The sequence below is a fragment of the Micromys minutus genome (genome assembly GCF_963924665.1).
Source record: "Micromys minutus genome assembly, chromosome: 1".
NCBI classification, from domain to species: domain Eukaryota; kingdom Metazoa; phylum Chordata; class Mammalia; order Rodentia; family Muridae; genus Micromys; species Micromys minutus.
In genome coordinates, this window is record NC_137969.1 from 26,111,045 (window position 1) to 26,128,239 (window position 17,195).

Here is a 17,195-nt window from a genome sequence, read left to right on the forward strand (position 1 = left end):
GTGAGGGAGAAGCAGGCAGATCTGTGAGTTCTAGGCCAGCCTGTTTTACAGAGCAAGTTCCAGGATAGCCAGGGCTACAAAGAGAAGCCCTGTCTCAAAAAAAAAAAAAAAAAAGAGAGAGAGAAAAGAAAAGAAAGGAAGGAACGAACAAACGAAGGAAGAAACAAAGGAAGGAAAACAGAAAGAAAGAGGAGACCCACCTGCTGCCGTGCCACACAGCACTTGCAGGGAAAGAAGCCCAGACCTGCCTGCCTCATTGCAGAGAGGGACGGGAGAGGACATTGCTGCTATGCCACACAGGTAGCTGGAGACACCTGCTTGCCACCATGCCAAACAGCACAAGCAGAGGAGGTCACCCAGAGGCACAACAGCATCATGGCCCTGCCTGCAGCAGGAGACTGTAATGTGCAAGTATGTGGTGGACAGATGGAGGAGAAAGAGAAACACAACAGTCTGAGCACTATGAAGAGAGAAGGAACTGAGACATGAGGGTGGAGAGGAACACCCTGATGTGAGGAGCCTGCCCTGCCACCTGAGGCCATGCTGAAGTCCCAGCCCCTGCTGCCACTGAGGGCCAAGTCTGGGTTCTTGGCCATGCACTGACAGAGATTGATGTTGATGTCCGTAGCTCATATTACCACTAGAAACCATGGGGATGTCCCTGGAACCGTGTATCTGTGCAGAATCTGTGAACTGGCTTTGGCACTCTGGAGAGCTGGCACACCTCACACCAGCAGCAGCACTCAAGAGAGTGGACTCTGCATCTCACCTGGGCAGCATAGTAGAGCTGGCCTTGGTGACAGGGGCACAGGTGACCTATCCTCGAGGGTGAGACTGAGGGAAAGCTGGCCCAGCCACTCCTCTGCCATGGAGTAGTGTGTGTTTTGGGAGCGGATAAAGGGGGGATGTCCTTCTCCCTCCTCACTACATGCGGCAGTAGGGAGAGCTGACCCTGCTTCTTGCTGAAGATAGCATTGGGTGGCGTCGCTGGGGCAGTGCTGGAGAACACGCCCTAGTGACGCAGATGCAGAAGAGCCAACAGGCTGACCAGAACCACTACCACCCAGGCCCAGATCCAGGGCTTTGAGTTGGCCCACCCCAACATCTACATCATCTGTGAACTGTTGGAGAACATGAAAGAGCCAGTCCTGCTGATCCAAAGCTGCAGGAACTTGATGACACAGGGCAACAACTGGGCAAACCAACCAGGAGTCCTGGAGAAGATCCAATATTGATGGTGTGACAGAAGCCAGAGACCTTGACCAGACCAATGACTCACTCAGTGATCATTTGCAAGTGGAGATGTGCAGACAGAGGGATACACTGTGGGACACACTGTGACCCGCTAAAGCTTCCACGATGAGATGTTTTCTATGCTTCATTTATTTTTGTTTCTTTGTGTGTTTTTTATTTTCTTTTGAGGGGGAGGTTACAAGGGCAGAGGGGGACACAGGACAGGGAGATGAGAGGGTAAATGCTATGAAACTCACAAGGAATCAATAAAAAGTTTTTTAAAAAGAGAAAAAAACCTACTCAATGAGTTCATTTAATAATATTAACTTAATAACAATGAAAGGGAGATACACACAAAATATGGAGAAAACTGCTGAGAAAAGAAGTATCCTCATTAAAGGACAAACAAGTCGATTTTACACCACACACAAAAACAAGCCAACTTCAATGGGAAAGGAAAATCAATATGCCATTTATGCAACAGGATCAGGAAACGTCTCATGATCTCAAGTTGATGAAAAATTCATCAAAAAAGAAATAAAAGCACTTACCATAATGGAAAAGTATGACAAGTTGGACTTCTCCAAAACGAGGAACTGCTCATTAAAAAGCACCATTTTGTGATGGAAAAGATAGGCCAGGAATGGAGGAGGTCTCCTCACAGCAGCACTTGTCAAAGCTTAATAACCCAAACATACACTAACAAGATGAGAAAAACAGCATACTCATACAAGAGACGAACTAACTAAACAGGTAAATATGAAACCAACAACCCTGAAGAAAAGGAGCTTTGACAGAGTGAAGGTATGAATAGGTGGAGTTGTATGATTCCAGTCATGTGATATTCAAAACTGAATAGGCACTGTGGTGAAGTTCAGTGGTTAAATGTGTGCGAAATTTGCTCAAGGCCAAATTTAATCTCTGTCATAACTACTGTCTCCAAAAAGGAAACCCAACAAGATTGCTTAAAGGTGTACACTCCCACAGCACTGAAGAAAGAGGCCCCTGAGGCCCCAATGCTAGTTTTTGACTGTGAGTGGTAACCGAACTTCACAGTCACACATGCACATTTTAATACAGTGATCTCACATGGAGATCAAATGACAACATGGGGAAACTGGTCCTCTTTCACATGGGTCCCAGAGATCAAACTCAGAATGGGAACAAGCACCTTTACTATCTTACTAGCTCAAAAAGTTTTGTTCTGGTCTGGTTTTGGCTTTTTGACTACAGGGTTTCACTATGTAGCCTTAGCTGTCCTTTAACTCACCATGTAGACAAGGCCGGCCTCAAACTCACAGAGATCCTGAGTGCTGGGATTTAAATATGTGCGCCACCATGCCAGCCTACCCACAATTTTTTTTTTTTATTAATTAAAGAGAACAAGTTTCTAAAGCATGAAACTGGTATATAGAAAAAAAAATTTTAACTCAAAAAACAAAAGTAGAAAGAAAAGTGCTGTATGTTTAACCAAGTACAGACTATAACTATGCATTCAACAAGTACTTCCTGAGAACTTGCCATGAATCTGATATTCTGGATTTAGTGACTAAAAAAACAATTCCCATCTAGCTCCTTCCAGTGTAGGAGTCACATGCAAAGAACTAACATATCAGTCATGCTAGCAAAGTGAAGAGGTGACAGGACTGCACATCACCTTCTCCATCCTCACAATTATCCCCACTTTAAGTATGAAAAGATCCACTTAGAAAGGATCTGTCAGCAGAGAAGAAAATCAAACCCAGGGCTAATAAAGGAAAAACTGTATGTAGCTAGTATGCAAACACACACACATCAAGGTTTTATTTAAACATACAAATGCTGGCTGACTAGAGAGCCAAGGCCTAGGATTTGCCCACAATCTACTCTATATCATAGGAAAGGACTACTATACCACAGCCTTTCCTGTAACAGAAGGTACTAGAATGTAGAATTCAAAAATGACCCTGTTCACAAACATGCACAATTACAATGTGTCAAGTGAAAATCTGTAATATTCTTTTAAATGCAAGGAGATGGATAGTGGTGGCAATGAAACACTGCTTTTACAATCATAGATTGTATGCTCGAAATCACTATGTTTTATGTGATGTCATTTTACAAGGAGAAAACAAAAAACAGCAACAAAATCACCAAAGATCTGACAAAAGCAGAAAAAAAGGTGTTACATAAGTAAAATCATTCAATGTGTAGGCACTAGGAATCAGCTTGCTCAATGGCCTGTAATCGCCACTATTTACCTGAGCTGCTGCAGGTTATCAGCTTCTAAACCAATTCCAGTTTGAGGCTATTACCCCTAGATCTGCTGATCCTTTGCATACAAGTTTTACGTGACTGTAAACTTTAGTTTCTAGAATTAATGCTAAGGAAAGCAACTGTTGTTTTGTGTAGCAATTGTGTGTTATTTTACAGAATGTAAATGATTTGTGAAAAAAAAAACTTATAGAAACTCACTATTTTGAAAGCTAATTTAAAAGTATAAGTGTGTATTTTTTTAAAGGAGTTTCAACATAGGTATGTGCACGAGTGGATGATATGTCCCCCAGAAAACATGTGTTACTAACTGAAAATTCTCAATGCTAAGCATGCGATACCTCCTTACAAGTTATTAGGCATGGAGGTCCCAGAAGCACCTTCCCATCCAAACTACACAGGCTACTTCCTTGCTATTGGCTGCCCAATGTAAATAGATAATAGTAAAATCCTCTTGCTGAAGATACAAAATACTTTGGTCGCATATAAGACATAGAGAAATCAAGATAGAACTGACCTGAAAACTTCTTGGCTGGTTAGTTTTTATAATGCCAGAAGTGTTTTACAGGCCACTGGGGGAGAAAAGACATCAATGGTCTTCCTAAGCACTGGACCCTGAATGCTATAATATAGACAAAGAAGGCAAAATGTGACCACTGGTGCAACACTGATGGACACAAAAGCTAACCCTCAGCTTTCTGACTGGACTTAAAGTGTGCACCACAAAAGGTATAAACCCAGTCAATAGCCTATGACTCAGGGGAAGGAGTTCTAAGGGGACCCTACTACTGTTGTTTTGCTAAAAGGACATGTTGTTAGACTACCTTCCAAATATTTATGTTTGGGAGCCGGATGTGGTGGTGCACACTTTTAATTCCAGCACTTGGGAGTCAGAGGCAGGTGAACCTCTGAGTTTAAGGCCAACCTGGTCTACAGAGTAAGGTCCAAGATAACCAGGCTACAGAAAAGCCCAGTCTCAAAAACCAACCAAGCAAAGAAACAAACAAGAGTTAATGTTTATGTTTATACCTATAGACTAGTGCTACTGTCAAACTTGGCCAAAGAGACCTCTTTCTGCAGTGGGCAGCAATTCAAAGACTCATACTGTGAATAAGGAATTGGTGAACTGTCAGCCTAAATGTAAATCAACCCCCACGCCCAAAGTTCAGGGAAGGGAAGGGGCAGAGAGAATTCAAGAGCCAGGTTTCAGAGAGTTCTATAAAATTCTGTCTTCCAGACATGACATGGTTGCTGTACTCATGAACTCACTATAGTTGTGGTCACCACACATAAGGGGGTGGGGGTGGGGTGGGAACACCTTTAGTCTCTACACTGGAGGCAAAAGCATTCAGATCTCTGTGAGTTTGAGTCCAGCCTGGTCTACAGAGCTAGTAATTCCAGGACAGCCAGGACTACACAGAAAAAGCCTGCCAAAAAAAAAAAAGAGCTACACAAGAGCAGTCAACATTCCATTTCAGCAGGCAGCACTGACTGGATTCAGTAGGCCATTTAAAATAAAAAAAAAAAAAAAAAAAAAAAAAAAAAACCAAAACATGGAGATGGGAGAAGGACATGTTGGAGTATATAGGGGAAAGAAATAGTAGGAACCTGCATGAGACCAAGATACATTTTACATGCATGAAACTGTCAAAGAATAAATAAAACATTTAAAAATTCAAGGAATGTTTCATGACTTATAAATTATAGAAAATTCCAACTTTATATATTCATTCTCTTGCATAACTGCACGTGGCTGCTTTCATGCTACAGTGGCAGAGCTGACTGGGTATGATGGTATCATGGCCACAGAGCCTTAAACATTTACTATCTGGCCATGAAAGTTTGCCAATTGATGGACTCCGTCTCAGTCGGATTCTTTGTAGAAACTGACAGGATGACCCTACAATTCATATAGAAATGCAAGGGACCCAGAATAACTAAAGCAATTCTGATTTAAGACACAGACCAGTAATCAAGACCGCACAGCAGTGGCAAAGAACAGACACACAGATCAGTGACAAAAGCAGAAGTAGAAACTTCTGCATACGGACAGGTAATAATTCTCAACAAAGATGCCTATACAGTGTGAAAAAACATTCTCTTTAAGCAAAGTGCTAAATTCCACACACAAAAGAAAGTCAGACCTCTACCTTAACCACAAACTCAAAATGAGTCAGACTTACATACAACTCCAAAGTTCTTAGAAAAAGCAGGAGTGAATAAATCTTTGTGATTTCAGATAAAGCAGTGGCTTTTTAAGTATCTAACATACAGTGGTTCAAGACAAAATACACAAACTGGACTTCATGAAAACTTAAGATGCCTGTGCTTTGAAGAATATAATTAAGAAAGTGAGTCAAGCCTAACTTTGTGTAAGCCTTCGGCATTCACTATGAAAGCTGGGTGTGGTCACTCATGTCTGTATCCTCACTGTAGTGAACAGGGACAGTTCCACAGTGTTTGCTTGTCATCCAGCTCGCTAGAAATCAGCAGCTTTAGGTTCAGTCAGAGAAGTGGAGAGCAACAGAGAAAGACACTCAGTATTCTCTTTTGGCCTCTGCACACCCCAACACACACACACACACTCTGCACACCCCAACACACACACACACACTCTGCACACCCCAACACACATACACACTCTGCACACCCCAACACACATACACTACTCTGCACACCCCAACACACATACACTACTCTGCACACCCCAACACACATACACACTCTGCATACTCCAACACACATACACTACTCTACATACCCCAACACACATACACTACTCTACATACCCCAACACACATACACTACTCTGCACACCCCAACACACATACACACTCTACATACCCCAACACACATACACTACTCTGCACACCCCAACACACATACACACTCTGCATACTCCAACACACATACACTACTCTACATACCCCAACACACATACACTACTCTGCACACCCCAACACACATACACTACTCTGCATACCCTAACACACATACACTACTCTGCACACCCCAACACACATACACTACTCTGCATACCCTAACACACATACACACTCTGCATACTGCAACACACATACACTACTCTACATACCCCAACACACATACACTACTCTGCACACCCCAACACACACACATACACTACTCTGCATACCCCAACACACATTCACTACTCTGCACACCCCAAGACACACACACACACACTCTGCACACCCCAACACACACACATACACTATTCTGCATACCCCAACACACACACACTACTCTGCATACCCCAACACACACACATACACTACTCTGCACACCTCAACACACATACACTACTCTGCATACCCTAACACACATACACACTCTGCACACCCCAACACACATACACTACTCTGCACACCCCAACACACATACACTACTCTACATACCCCAACACACATACACTACTCTGCACACCCCAACACACATACACTACTCTGCACACCCCAAGACACACACACACACTCTGCACACCCTAACACACACACATACACTATTCTGCATACCCCAACACACACACACACACACACACACACACTACTCTGCATACCCCAACACACATACACTACTCTGCATACCCCAACACACACACATACACTACTCTACACACCTCAACACACATACACTACTCTACATACCCCAACACACATACACTACTCTGCATACCCCAACACACATACACTACTCTGCATACCCTAACACACATACACTACTCTGCACACCCCAACACACACACACACATACACTACTCTGCACACCCCAAGACACACACACACACTCTGCACACCCCAACACACACACATACACTATTCTGCATACCCCAACACACACACACACACACACACACACACACACACACACACTACTCTGCACACCCCAACACACACACACACATACACTACTCTGCATACCCCAACAAACAAACATACATACACTACTCTCCATTCAAGAGCTGCACTGCCCCCACCCCACTAGGATAGGGCCTACCTATGGTCCCAGTACTTGGGAATCAGTGCCATGAAGCTAAAAGCAAGTTTTGAAGCCAATTTAGACCTCACAATATAACAGGCCAGCCAGAACTACATAGCAAACTGTTATCTCAAAAGCAAACAAAAAAAAAAAAAGAAATTTTAAAGACAATCCAAGCCGGGCAGTGGTGGCACATACATTTTATACCAGCACTTAGGAGGCAGAGGCAGGCAGAGATCTCTGAGTTCCAGGACAGCCAAGGGCTACATAAAGAACCTATCTCAGAGAAAAACAAAACAAACAACAAAAGCAAAACAATTCACAGGGGCTGGGGGATGGGTGGGGACTTTTTAACTTATATCTCATATGGGAATAGTATCCAGAACACATAACAAAATTTTAAAAAAATGTGCAAGAATGAAGACATGGACTTGGAGTCTGTGTTCCTAATCTAATTGATAAACTCCTACACTTATTTTGTCTTAAAATAAATCCTCATCTTTGCCTGTTTTCTGTAGCTTCTGTTGCCAGGTTTTCTATTTAGAGCTAAATGCAGTAACTGATAACACCAATAGATAACTGATAACTCACTCTACCCTTTGCTCCACCCCCACTACACTCCAGCCGTCACTCATTTCACCCAGCAAAACAGGACATCACTAACCCCCACAAAGGAAAAACCTTTGACAGTTCCCCTTGCAGGAAGACTCCTCTTCCATACACCCTCCTGGTAGATTTCTGACTCTTCACATGTCTATTCAAAGTCTTTGGCCAAGCAGATATTATTTGAACACCTGTCTAAAACACGCAAAGCCCTGGCATTTCCTAACCCCTTCCCTACTTTACTGTACCTCATCACTTACTATGAACAAACTATCTGGCTTACTGTCTATGTCCCTCCCAAGAATTTTAGCTTCATGAACACTTAACTTTGTTCCCTGCTAAAACCTGCAACTAGGATAATGCTGGGCACACAGGAGATGATCAGCAAATACTAAAAAATGAATATGATCAGAAAAACTAATGAGAACTATTAAAGGTGAATGTCAACTGCTTAAGGCCAATCCAACCCACCACAGCCAGATGAGCAGAGAACAAGTTCTCAGTCATTTCAACAGAAGCCCACGCATGGCTGTGACACTGGATCTATGGAACACAATGAGAGTCATAAAAATAGAACAGATTCATTCTAAAACTGTTTTGGCTGGCCTCACTTTGAAAAAAAGGACTTTTAAGTGAAGCAAGAGGATAAAATGCCAAAATCGAAGTTTCCAAGCAGAGAGTGTGTTACTTATTATTAATAAACACTTGGTCTTTCAATAGTAAAGCACATAGAAATATGAGATAGATGCTAATAGAGCTGATTTGGAAAATATTACAGTTAGTGATGTACAGTGTAGTAACAAGTTTTTTTTTAAGCTTTTAAAAGCTTTTGTCCAAAAACACTTTTGTTTGTAAATAATTTAAAAATCTGTCCTAAAATATGCCCAAATTTTATCTAGAAGGACAAATGAAGTATAACAGAGCTTGCTCCTGGGTACAGAGTTAGGAAAATGAGGAGGGAGAGGTTTTCATTATTAACTTTTTTATCTTTGGGGATTTATCATGTTAATGAATTAGTTATGCAAAAACAAACTAATTTGTGTTTAAAGCAGGCACATAACAATCTCTCTCTTCTCTCTCACACACACAGGTTTACAGAACATAAGGGTTATATGTACACTTCCACAAGTCCTACCACTCAGAGAGGCAGAGTCATGGTAATAATTTCAATAACTAAAAGATACTTGGAACAGCCAAGCATGGTGCCACATGCCTTTAATCCCACACAGAGACAAGAGGCAGGAGGATGGATCTCTGTGAGTTCCAGGTCATCAAGAGTTACATAGAGAGACTGTCTCAAAAGCAAGAACAAATTACTTATCTATCTAGAGATAAGAGGTTTTCTATTCACACTTTTCACCTTATAGAAGAAAAATATATTCCTATACTTTGTTCTATCAAATAAGCCAACATTTCTCCCCAAATCTTTATCTTTTATAAATAAACTAAGAACAGGGAAAGGATGCTATCAGAAACACAAAAACAAGAAAAATAACAAAAAATGAGCTGGGAATATAGCTCAGTGGTATCACCATAACACTTATTTTCTAAATGAGTTTTAGTGACATTCTTTAGTAGGTTATTTCCTGAAAGTTCTCCTTACTAATTATACAAATCCAGATTAGAAATAAAATGCCCAGAGTTGAGAGAAAGGCCTGAGCTACATGAGAACATGGGGCTGAACACTCAGCACGGACTTCCAGGAAATGTCTTGAGCATCTCTTTTCTCTTAGAGCATTGTGACTCATGGTCTCTCTTCTGTTTCAATATTCTCTCCAGTCATAAGCAGCAAGCTTCCAAAGATCTCTAAGTCGTCAGCAAAGAATTAAACAGGAACTTTTACTGGCACACGAGATATCTACAGAGTCTGAGTGGCCCATGTTCTAAAACAAGCCTGACTGTGACACTAATGAAATTCATTCCCCGTGTAAACTGCACACTACCAATGTATCCGTTTTATATACAACAGAAAATAGGCAATAAGTATCAGTCGACTCTTTTCATATATGTGCACATACACATAATTTTTTATTAGTAATCACACCTAAGTAACTCACCATGTACTTGACAAATACAACTCATCCAACTGCCTGCAGACCAACACAAGCATACAGAAGCACACCTCTCCGGTGATGCTTAAAACCTTGTTAACTACACTGTACCATGAACTAAAGGAAACGCCAGGAGAGTACAAAGTGCCTTAAGTCCCAGGCAGCTTCAAGTGTCACTTGAAAAAAGAATATATCCCATTGGATGCGTTCACACTCCCCCGCCCTCAGCACTCCCGCCGAGACCTCCTAAAAGCATTATGTCATCCACCATCCGCACATCTCTCAGCTGTCCTGCACTGCCGGCTCCCAAGCCTGATGAGGAGGTAACCCAAGAGATCTCTGCCTCTCCAAGTTCTCTTCACAACAGTCATGTGCGCCACCGCCCCAGTTTCTCCTGAAGAGAGAAACAAGTTCGCTCCCTAACTTCGTAAACTGGGAACGGTGAAGGTATTGGAGCCGTGACGCCCCTCAGCGAGTCCCTCGCTGGCCTGACCAGGTTGTCTCCTCTGAGGAAGGCCAAAGACCCCGCAAGGCAAGGGCAGGGCCGGGAAGGCCTGACGTCAGGGAGGTACCGCGACCCTCTGGACAGGGGACCGCGTTGGCCATGCCCAGCACGCAGGCCAGGGGCATGGGCCCCGGGCGGGAGCTGCGGCGCCCGGACTCACGGTCGGTGCAGCGGCTCCTCGGCCGGACCTGGCAGCGGCGGTGGCGGCGGCGGCTGCCCCTGAGGCGGCGGCTGAGGGGGTTGAGGCGGCGGCGGCGGCGGTGGAGGTGGTGCCTGCGGCGGCGGCTGCTGCTGCTGCTGCTGTTGCTGCTGGAAGGACTTGAGCGACTCGAAAGCCTTCATCAGCTTTTCCAGGGTTGCCATGACGGCCTCCTGTCCGACCGGACAGACCGTGAAGGCTTGGAGCCTACTCGCAATACGCGGCGCCACTTAGCAGCAAGGCAATGAATGGGGCTCTGCGCGGCAGGCAGAAGCGGAACCAAAGCGCCCAGCCATCTTGGGCCTGTCCCGGCAACCCTCGCGGCGAGTGCGTCCCGTGACGTCATGCCGGCGGAGGCGAGGCCACGCCAGACCCGCAGAAATGACAGGCAGATGCGTCGTCGTCTTGCCCAGTGTTTGGACGTAGGCACACCCTGCCACTGCTAGTTAAGACTCTCCGCCCCGCCGGTGTGGCCCCGCCCCCTCCCGGCAAAAGCCAGCCCCTCTAAAGAGAGCCAAGCAAGGGGATTGGTGGGCGAGGCCGGCTGCTAGATGAGGGGCGGAGCTGAGCCGAGAGTGGGCTTTAGAGTTGGGGAGACGCGGAAGGCGGCTGTGGAGCTCTGAACCCAAAACCCAGAGAGGCTCTCCCTTCCACAAGCCAGGCGATGGTCAGAACTTCGGGCCCGAGCGCAGCGTGCGGGGGTTGGGAGGGGGTGCTAAAAGGGAGGTGAGCTCCCTGCCGTGAGAAGGGAACCAAAGTGACCCGTATTCAGGACCAGAGAACCCTTACGATAAATGGATTCCGAAGCAACAGAAGGGACTACTGTAGAAAAAGCTGAGAAAGGGTTGCAGGCAGGCAGGCAGGCAGTAAGTAGTTGCTGCCAAGAGAAAGGCTATGATTCTTGCAGCTTTGGTCAGACACTCTACAATGAAACCCGGACCCTGGGAACTGCTGTGGACATCAGTCAAGACCAAAAAGGGATCTCATTGCCACCAGGGTTGAGGTCCTTGTCTCTAGAGCCTCCATCTCCCAAGAGTGAGCAATTAAAAGCAGGAAGCTGAAAATGGTGTAGATTCACCCAGGCTGCTCCTGCAGTCTGCCCAGCAAAAAGTGTTGGCTTCAGCGGGGCATGGTGGTGCCTTTAATCACAGCACTTGTAGAATGCTTTGAGTAGCATGCACAAAGCTCTGGGTTCAATCCCTGCACTTCATAAACCAGGAGTGGTAATCATGCCTGTAATCCCAGCACTCAGCGGGTAGGAGGAGGATCAGGAGTTCTAGGTTTTCCTCAGTTTCATATTGAATTCAAGTCAGCATGGTCTATATCAGAACTTGGCTCAAAAAAAAAAAAAAAAAAAAGAAGAAGAAAGAAAGAAAGAAAAGAAAGAAAAGAAAAAGAAAAAAAGGAAAAGGAAAGAAAAAAAGCCAGGCAATGGTAGAGGACACCTTTAATCTCAGAAGGCAGAGGCAGGTGGACCTCTGAGTTTGAGGTCCTGTTTTACAAAGTGAGTTCGAGGACAGCCAGAGCTACACAGAAACCCTGTCTCAAAAACAAAAAAAAGTGCAGGTTTCAGAGAGAGCTGTCTGGAGGTGATCCATGCAGTGAGAAACCCAATGAAGACTCAAATGCCCTATTGCATGTCCATGAGACACTCTATTTTCTCAAAATGTCAAGTGTAAAGAAACCAACACTGTTCCTATAAGGGTATAAGCAGCCCACTCCTGTTAAACTGGGAAAGACAGCAGAGAAGCAGTCTTTAGATTCTACGTCCCTCCAGTTACTAATGCCACTGTTGGATGCACATAGCCAGTGCCAGCTCTCACGGGAGACAGAATCTAACAGGTGGTCAGGGCTGAGAGTTGCTAGAGGGCAAACTTGGAAGAAAGCCCAGTGAACCCTGCCTCTTAACATTCTCTAGGTTATGGCATGCCTGCTCTCAAGTATGGGCAGCTAGTAACTGACTTCTAATGAATACAAGGCAAAGATAATGGATGTCACACTGTTGTTAGGTTACAAATGTAACTTCAGTCTTGCTAACTACCAACTTCTCAGCTTATATACATTGATGAAGAGCAATGGCAAGACTTAACATCTGTCCATGGCTAACAGCCAGAACGGACATTGGTGGTCCATCAGCCCACATTTGAAGTAAACCCTGCCAACACCACTAAGCTCTAAGGTGACTCTTTTGAAGCCAAGCTCTCAGATAAGGCACTGGTACCTAATTGCCCCCTATGAGTGAGAAGTGGTTTAAGAAAAAGACCTATGTGAGCTGGGTCCAGATTCTGGACCCACAGAAACTAGATAGTTACAAATAGGTTTTTCTTGGCAACTATGGTAATTTGTTTGGCAACAGTAGGTATATTGGTTGGCTTACACTGCTGTATCAGGGTAGCACTGCCTGGGAACTATCAATAATTGTTTGTATTCTCAAAGTCCTTCAAACTAAAAATCAAAAATCAAGGTGTTGGCAGAGCAGCTTCCACCTGAGGCCTCACACCATCATCCCTCTGTGCCTGTATCCTAATTTTTATGAATTAAGATCTAGTAATCTCACTTCTGATAAAGACTTTGCAGGACTCAGTGGTGCATGCCTGTAATCCCAGCACTAGGGAGGCTGAGACAGGATTTAAAGTTCAAGGACAGCTTTGGCTACCTAGTGAGTTCCAAGCCAGACCAGCTACACAGATCCTTCAGAAAGGGAAAGAAAGAAGACCACCATCTACTCTCCAAACACAGAGCATTCTAATACTCTAAGGAGTTAGTGTTTCAGTCTATAAATTACTAGGTGATAACAAGTATGGCTCCATCCATAAAACCAAATTTCATTCCAGCAGTTACTCTGACCTAACATTCAGAAATTCGACCTGGTTTGTTTGTCTGTGTGTCTGTCTGTCTGTCTGTCTGTCTGTCTGTCTGTCTGTCTGTTTTTAAATCTGGGCAACTTGCTATTTAGCTGAGATACCACAGCTAACTATAATCACCTGACTAAGTAAGTCCTGGCCAGTGAGATACAGGCAGAAATAGTGATGCTTCTAGGGAGTATTCTGTGAAGGAAAGGCTGCATCCACTTTTCCCCTGGTGCTTATAGTGACTGTACATGTTGCTTGACAGTACAGCGGTCATTTTGGGTTAGTATAAATTCACATCCTGGGACGATAAAGCTGGAAGGAGCTGAAAATATCATTCTAGCTGCCTGCCCATTTCTGGATAGCTTTCTCTTGTGACAGAGCAAAACATTTCCATTTTATCTAAGTCCTGGTTATACTATTAGATACACCTACTCTAAATTTTAACCAGTTCTGGGGAATCTATGTGTCACTGCGACCACCATATGGCAATATAAGTCTAGCCTTTCTAGGAAGAAAGTCATCTGCCTAGAACTTCATATGAGCCTGACAGAGTATCTGATGAGAAAGTTTGTAAAAAGGACTGTCAAGCTGAATGTAAGGTGAACAATATTAATCTTAGCCCTTGAGAAATAGAGATGGAGGATCTCTGTGAGTTTGAGGCCAGCTGGGGACTGGAGAGATGACTTAGCCATTAAGAACACTGGGGGCTGGAGAGATGCCTTAGCAGTTAAGAGTTTTAACTGTTCTTCTGGAGATCCTGAGTTCATTTCCCAGTAATCACATGGTGGCTCACAACCATTTGTAATGGAATCCAATGCTCTCTTCTGGTGTGCCTGAAAACAGCTACAATGTACTCACATATATAAAATAAATTAAAAAAAAAAACTACCGACTACTCTTCTAGAGGACCCAGGTTCAAATCCCAGAACTCACAAGGCAGCTCACAACTCTTAAGATCAAACACTCTAAGATCTCACACATATATGCAGGCAAGACACCAATGCACATAAAATAAATATAAATATATTTTAAAATGTATATAGGAAAACATTTTAAGAGCAATGCATGATATCTCTTCAAACAATGATCATTCCTTTTCAAAAAGACAGTTTTTTAAAGCTCACAAAAAAGTTTGGCATACTTCAAAAAAAAAAAAAAAAAAAAAAAACAACAGTCATTTAAAATTTAACACAGTGGAGAAATTGGCCTAGTATCTCCAAAGTCTTGAAAATAGGCACAATGCCTAAAAACAGACAGAGATCCAATAATTGACCCTAGAGGAGGGCAAGCAGGAATGTGTGACAAATGATCATTTACTACTGAAAAGTATCAAGAGCAGACAGATTACTTAAATGAATAATGAGGCAGGCACAGAGTGGAAAGCCAGCTTGTGGCTAGAGCCTCCTTTTGTCCTCTGGAGTGCTGTCAGCTCACTTCTCTGGTTTTGGACACCTGATACAATAGTCTCTATTGCTGCAATAAAAATATTATCAAATCTCTCTTCCTTTAGTTCTTTGATCAGTTTTCACTTTAAATGTTAATAGTATTTGCCTATGTAAAAGCTCTAATATGTGGGGCAAATCTACTATCACTGTGATAAATTATCTAAGAAAACACCTTCAGAGAAGAAGAATCCTCAGTTTCAGTAGTTTCAGTCCATGGTCACTTGGCTCCACTGCTTTTGAGCCTGTACCCGGTAACACAGAAAATCACATTCAGGAATGTGATTGGTCAGGTGATTTACCTCCTGGTGGAAAGAGGGACCTGAGACAAGGTATAACCTCCAAAGACATACTCTCAGTGACCTATTTCCTTCAACCATCACCATGTCCTTACAGCCCATTCAGCTATGAACTCATTAATGGATTAACCTATTAAGGTAGTAGTGGCATGGCAACCTTGTGATCCAATTAGCTTTCTCTTCAGCACCATCTGGGACAAAGCCTTCATAACACGAGCCTTTCAATGGAACACTTCATATCTAAATCACAACATTCTGTCTCTGGCTCCCAAAAATCTTAGGTCCATCTCATAACACAAAATGCATTTAGTTCATCTCTAAGGGTTCTCAAAGTCCAATTTTATCAAAGTTAGGATACTGCTCAAAAGTCTAGGTTTGAAGTCTCTTCTGATCCTCAAGCAAATTCTTAGCTGTGAGCCAAAAAGAATGTTATATACTGCCAACATACAGTAGGTAGTCAGGTTCTATGTATTAGGGTTCTAGACGAACAGAATTGATAGAATAAAGACATATTATAAAGAGGATTAAGTTGGCTTACACCAGACAAGTCTGGGCAGTCCAACCACACCTTTCTGCCTGAAGAAGAGGCTAAGATCACGGTAGCTGTTTGATCTACCTGCTTAGCTCCCTCAGCAGTATCAATCTGGAGCTGAAAACCTAGAAGATTCCTAGAGAGCTGCCAGTTCAACTGGAAAGCCAAAACAAAAACAAATCCTGTATGCTGATGTCAGTGAAGGACAGCAGCAGTGGCAACAACAGAATAGATGTGCTCTCAAGCAAGGAGCTAAGGCAGGCAGGCAAGCAGTTTTTCCCTCATACACTCTTATGCATGGGCTGCCATAAGAAAGTAATGAATCAGTGAATCCAGGATACACCTAGAGTTGTCACTTAAGTGGTTTCAGATGCAATAAAATTGACAAGCAAAACTAACCATTGTAACTCCAAAAGGGAGGAATAGGAAAATGTCAAGGAGGAGTGAACCCAAACTTGGCAAGACACCCATTACTCTGGTTGTTCCTGTATCTAGCATATAGAACACATGCTGGCTGGTATGAGGTGAACTACAAAAAGCCTGTGACTATGCAACCTTGCCTACCACAGCCTACCTTGCAGCATCCTTGGACTGGCTCTTCTTGCTGCCAGTGGCTTTCCTTGGCCGACAGCATCTTCCTGTGGCCTCTGATGCATTCATAGCATCATATATCACTTTCTCAGGGAGCTTAAAGAAGCTCCAATCCTGCAAGCAACCGCCTGATCTCCCAGGATTTCCTGCTGTCCATGGGGTTAAGTACAAATGTGAAAATAAAGGCCCTTGTGCAGATATTTTAAGAGTATACACACATGGATGTGCCATACATATGGTAATTTGCTATATAATATGTAATGTCATTGACTATACAAACATCTGGATGTTATATGTTCTTTGTTCCTACCTGGAGTTTCATAATGATCTGAAAGACAAGGTAAGAACTGAAAATTCATTAACCCCCTCTACCCAAGAGATCAATACCAATATTTGGTGGCATGAAAAGAATTCATAACCTGCTTAACATAAACCCCCTATATCTCCAGCTCACCTGAACTACAAGGAACCACAAAAGATACCTCAACCTACTACTAAGTCTCTTATGTTCCTCCTTGCAAACAACTGTTTGCTAGACAGCCTCTGGATGTGTTTGGACCTTGGTAACAGAGATGTGGATGAGAGGCCCTGGAAGCAGCTTGCAGACAGCTTCACGGGTGATTCTTGGAAAAACAATCC

At 43.5% G+C, this 17,195-nt stretch overlaps 1 protein-coding gene across 1 annotated transcript in view; it reads right to left on the bottom strand.

The window, feature by feature from the left end:
* The window catches only part of HTT (huntingtin), a 138,582-nt gene extending 127,532 nt beyond the window's left edge, over positions 1-11,050 (bottom strand). Inside the window, exon 1 of the mRNA XM_080932563.1 lies at positions 10,802-11,050. Coding sequence (XP_080788689.1) covers positions 10,802-11,004 — 203 coding nt within the window. The 5' untranslated portion in view covers positions 11,005-11,050. The remainder of the gene's footprint in view (positions 1-10,801) is intronic.
* Between the last annotated feature and the right edge of the window lie 6,145 nt (positions 11,051-17,195).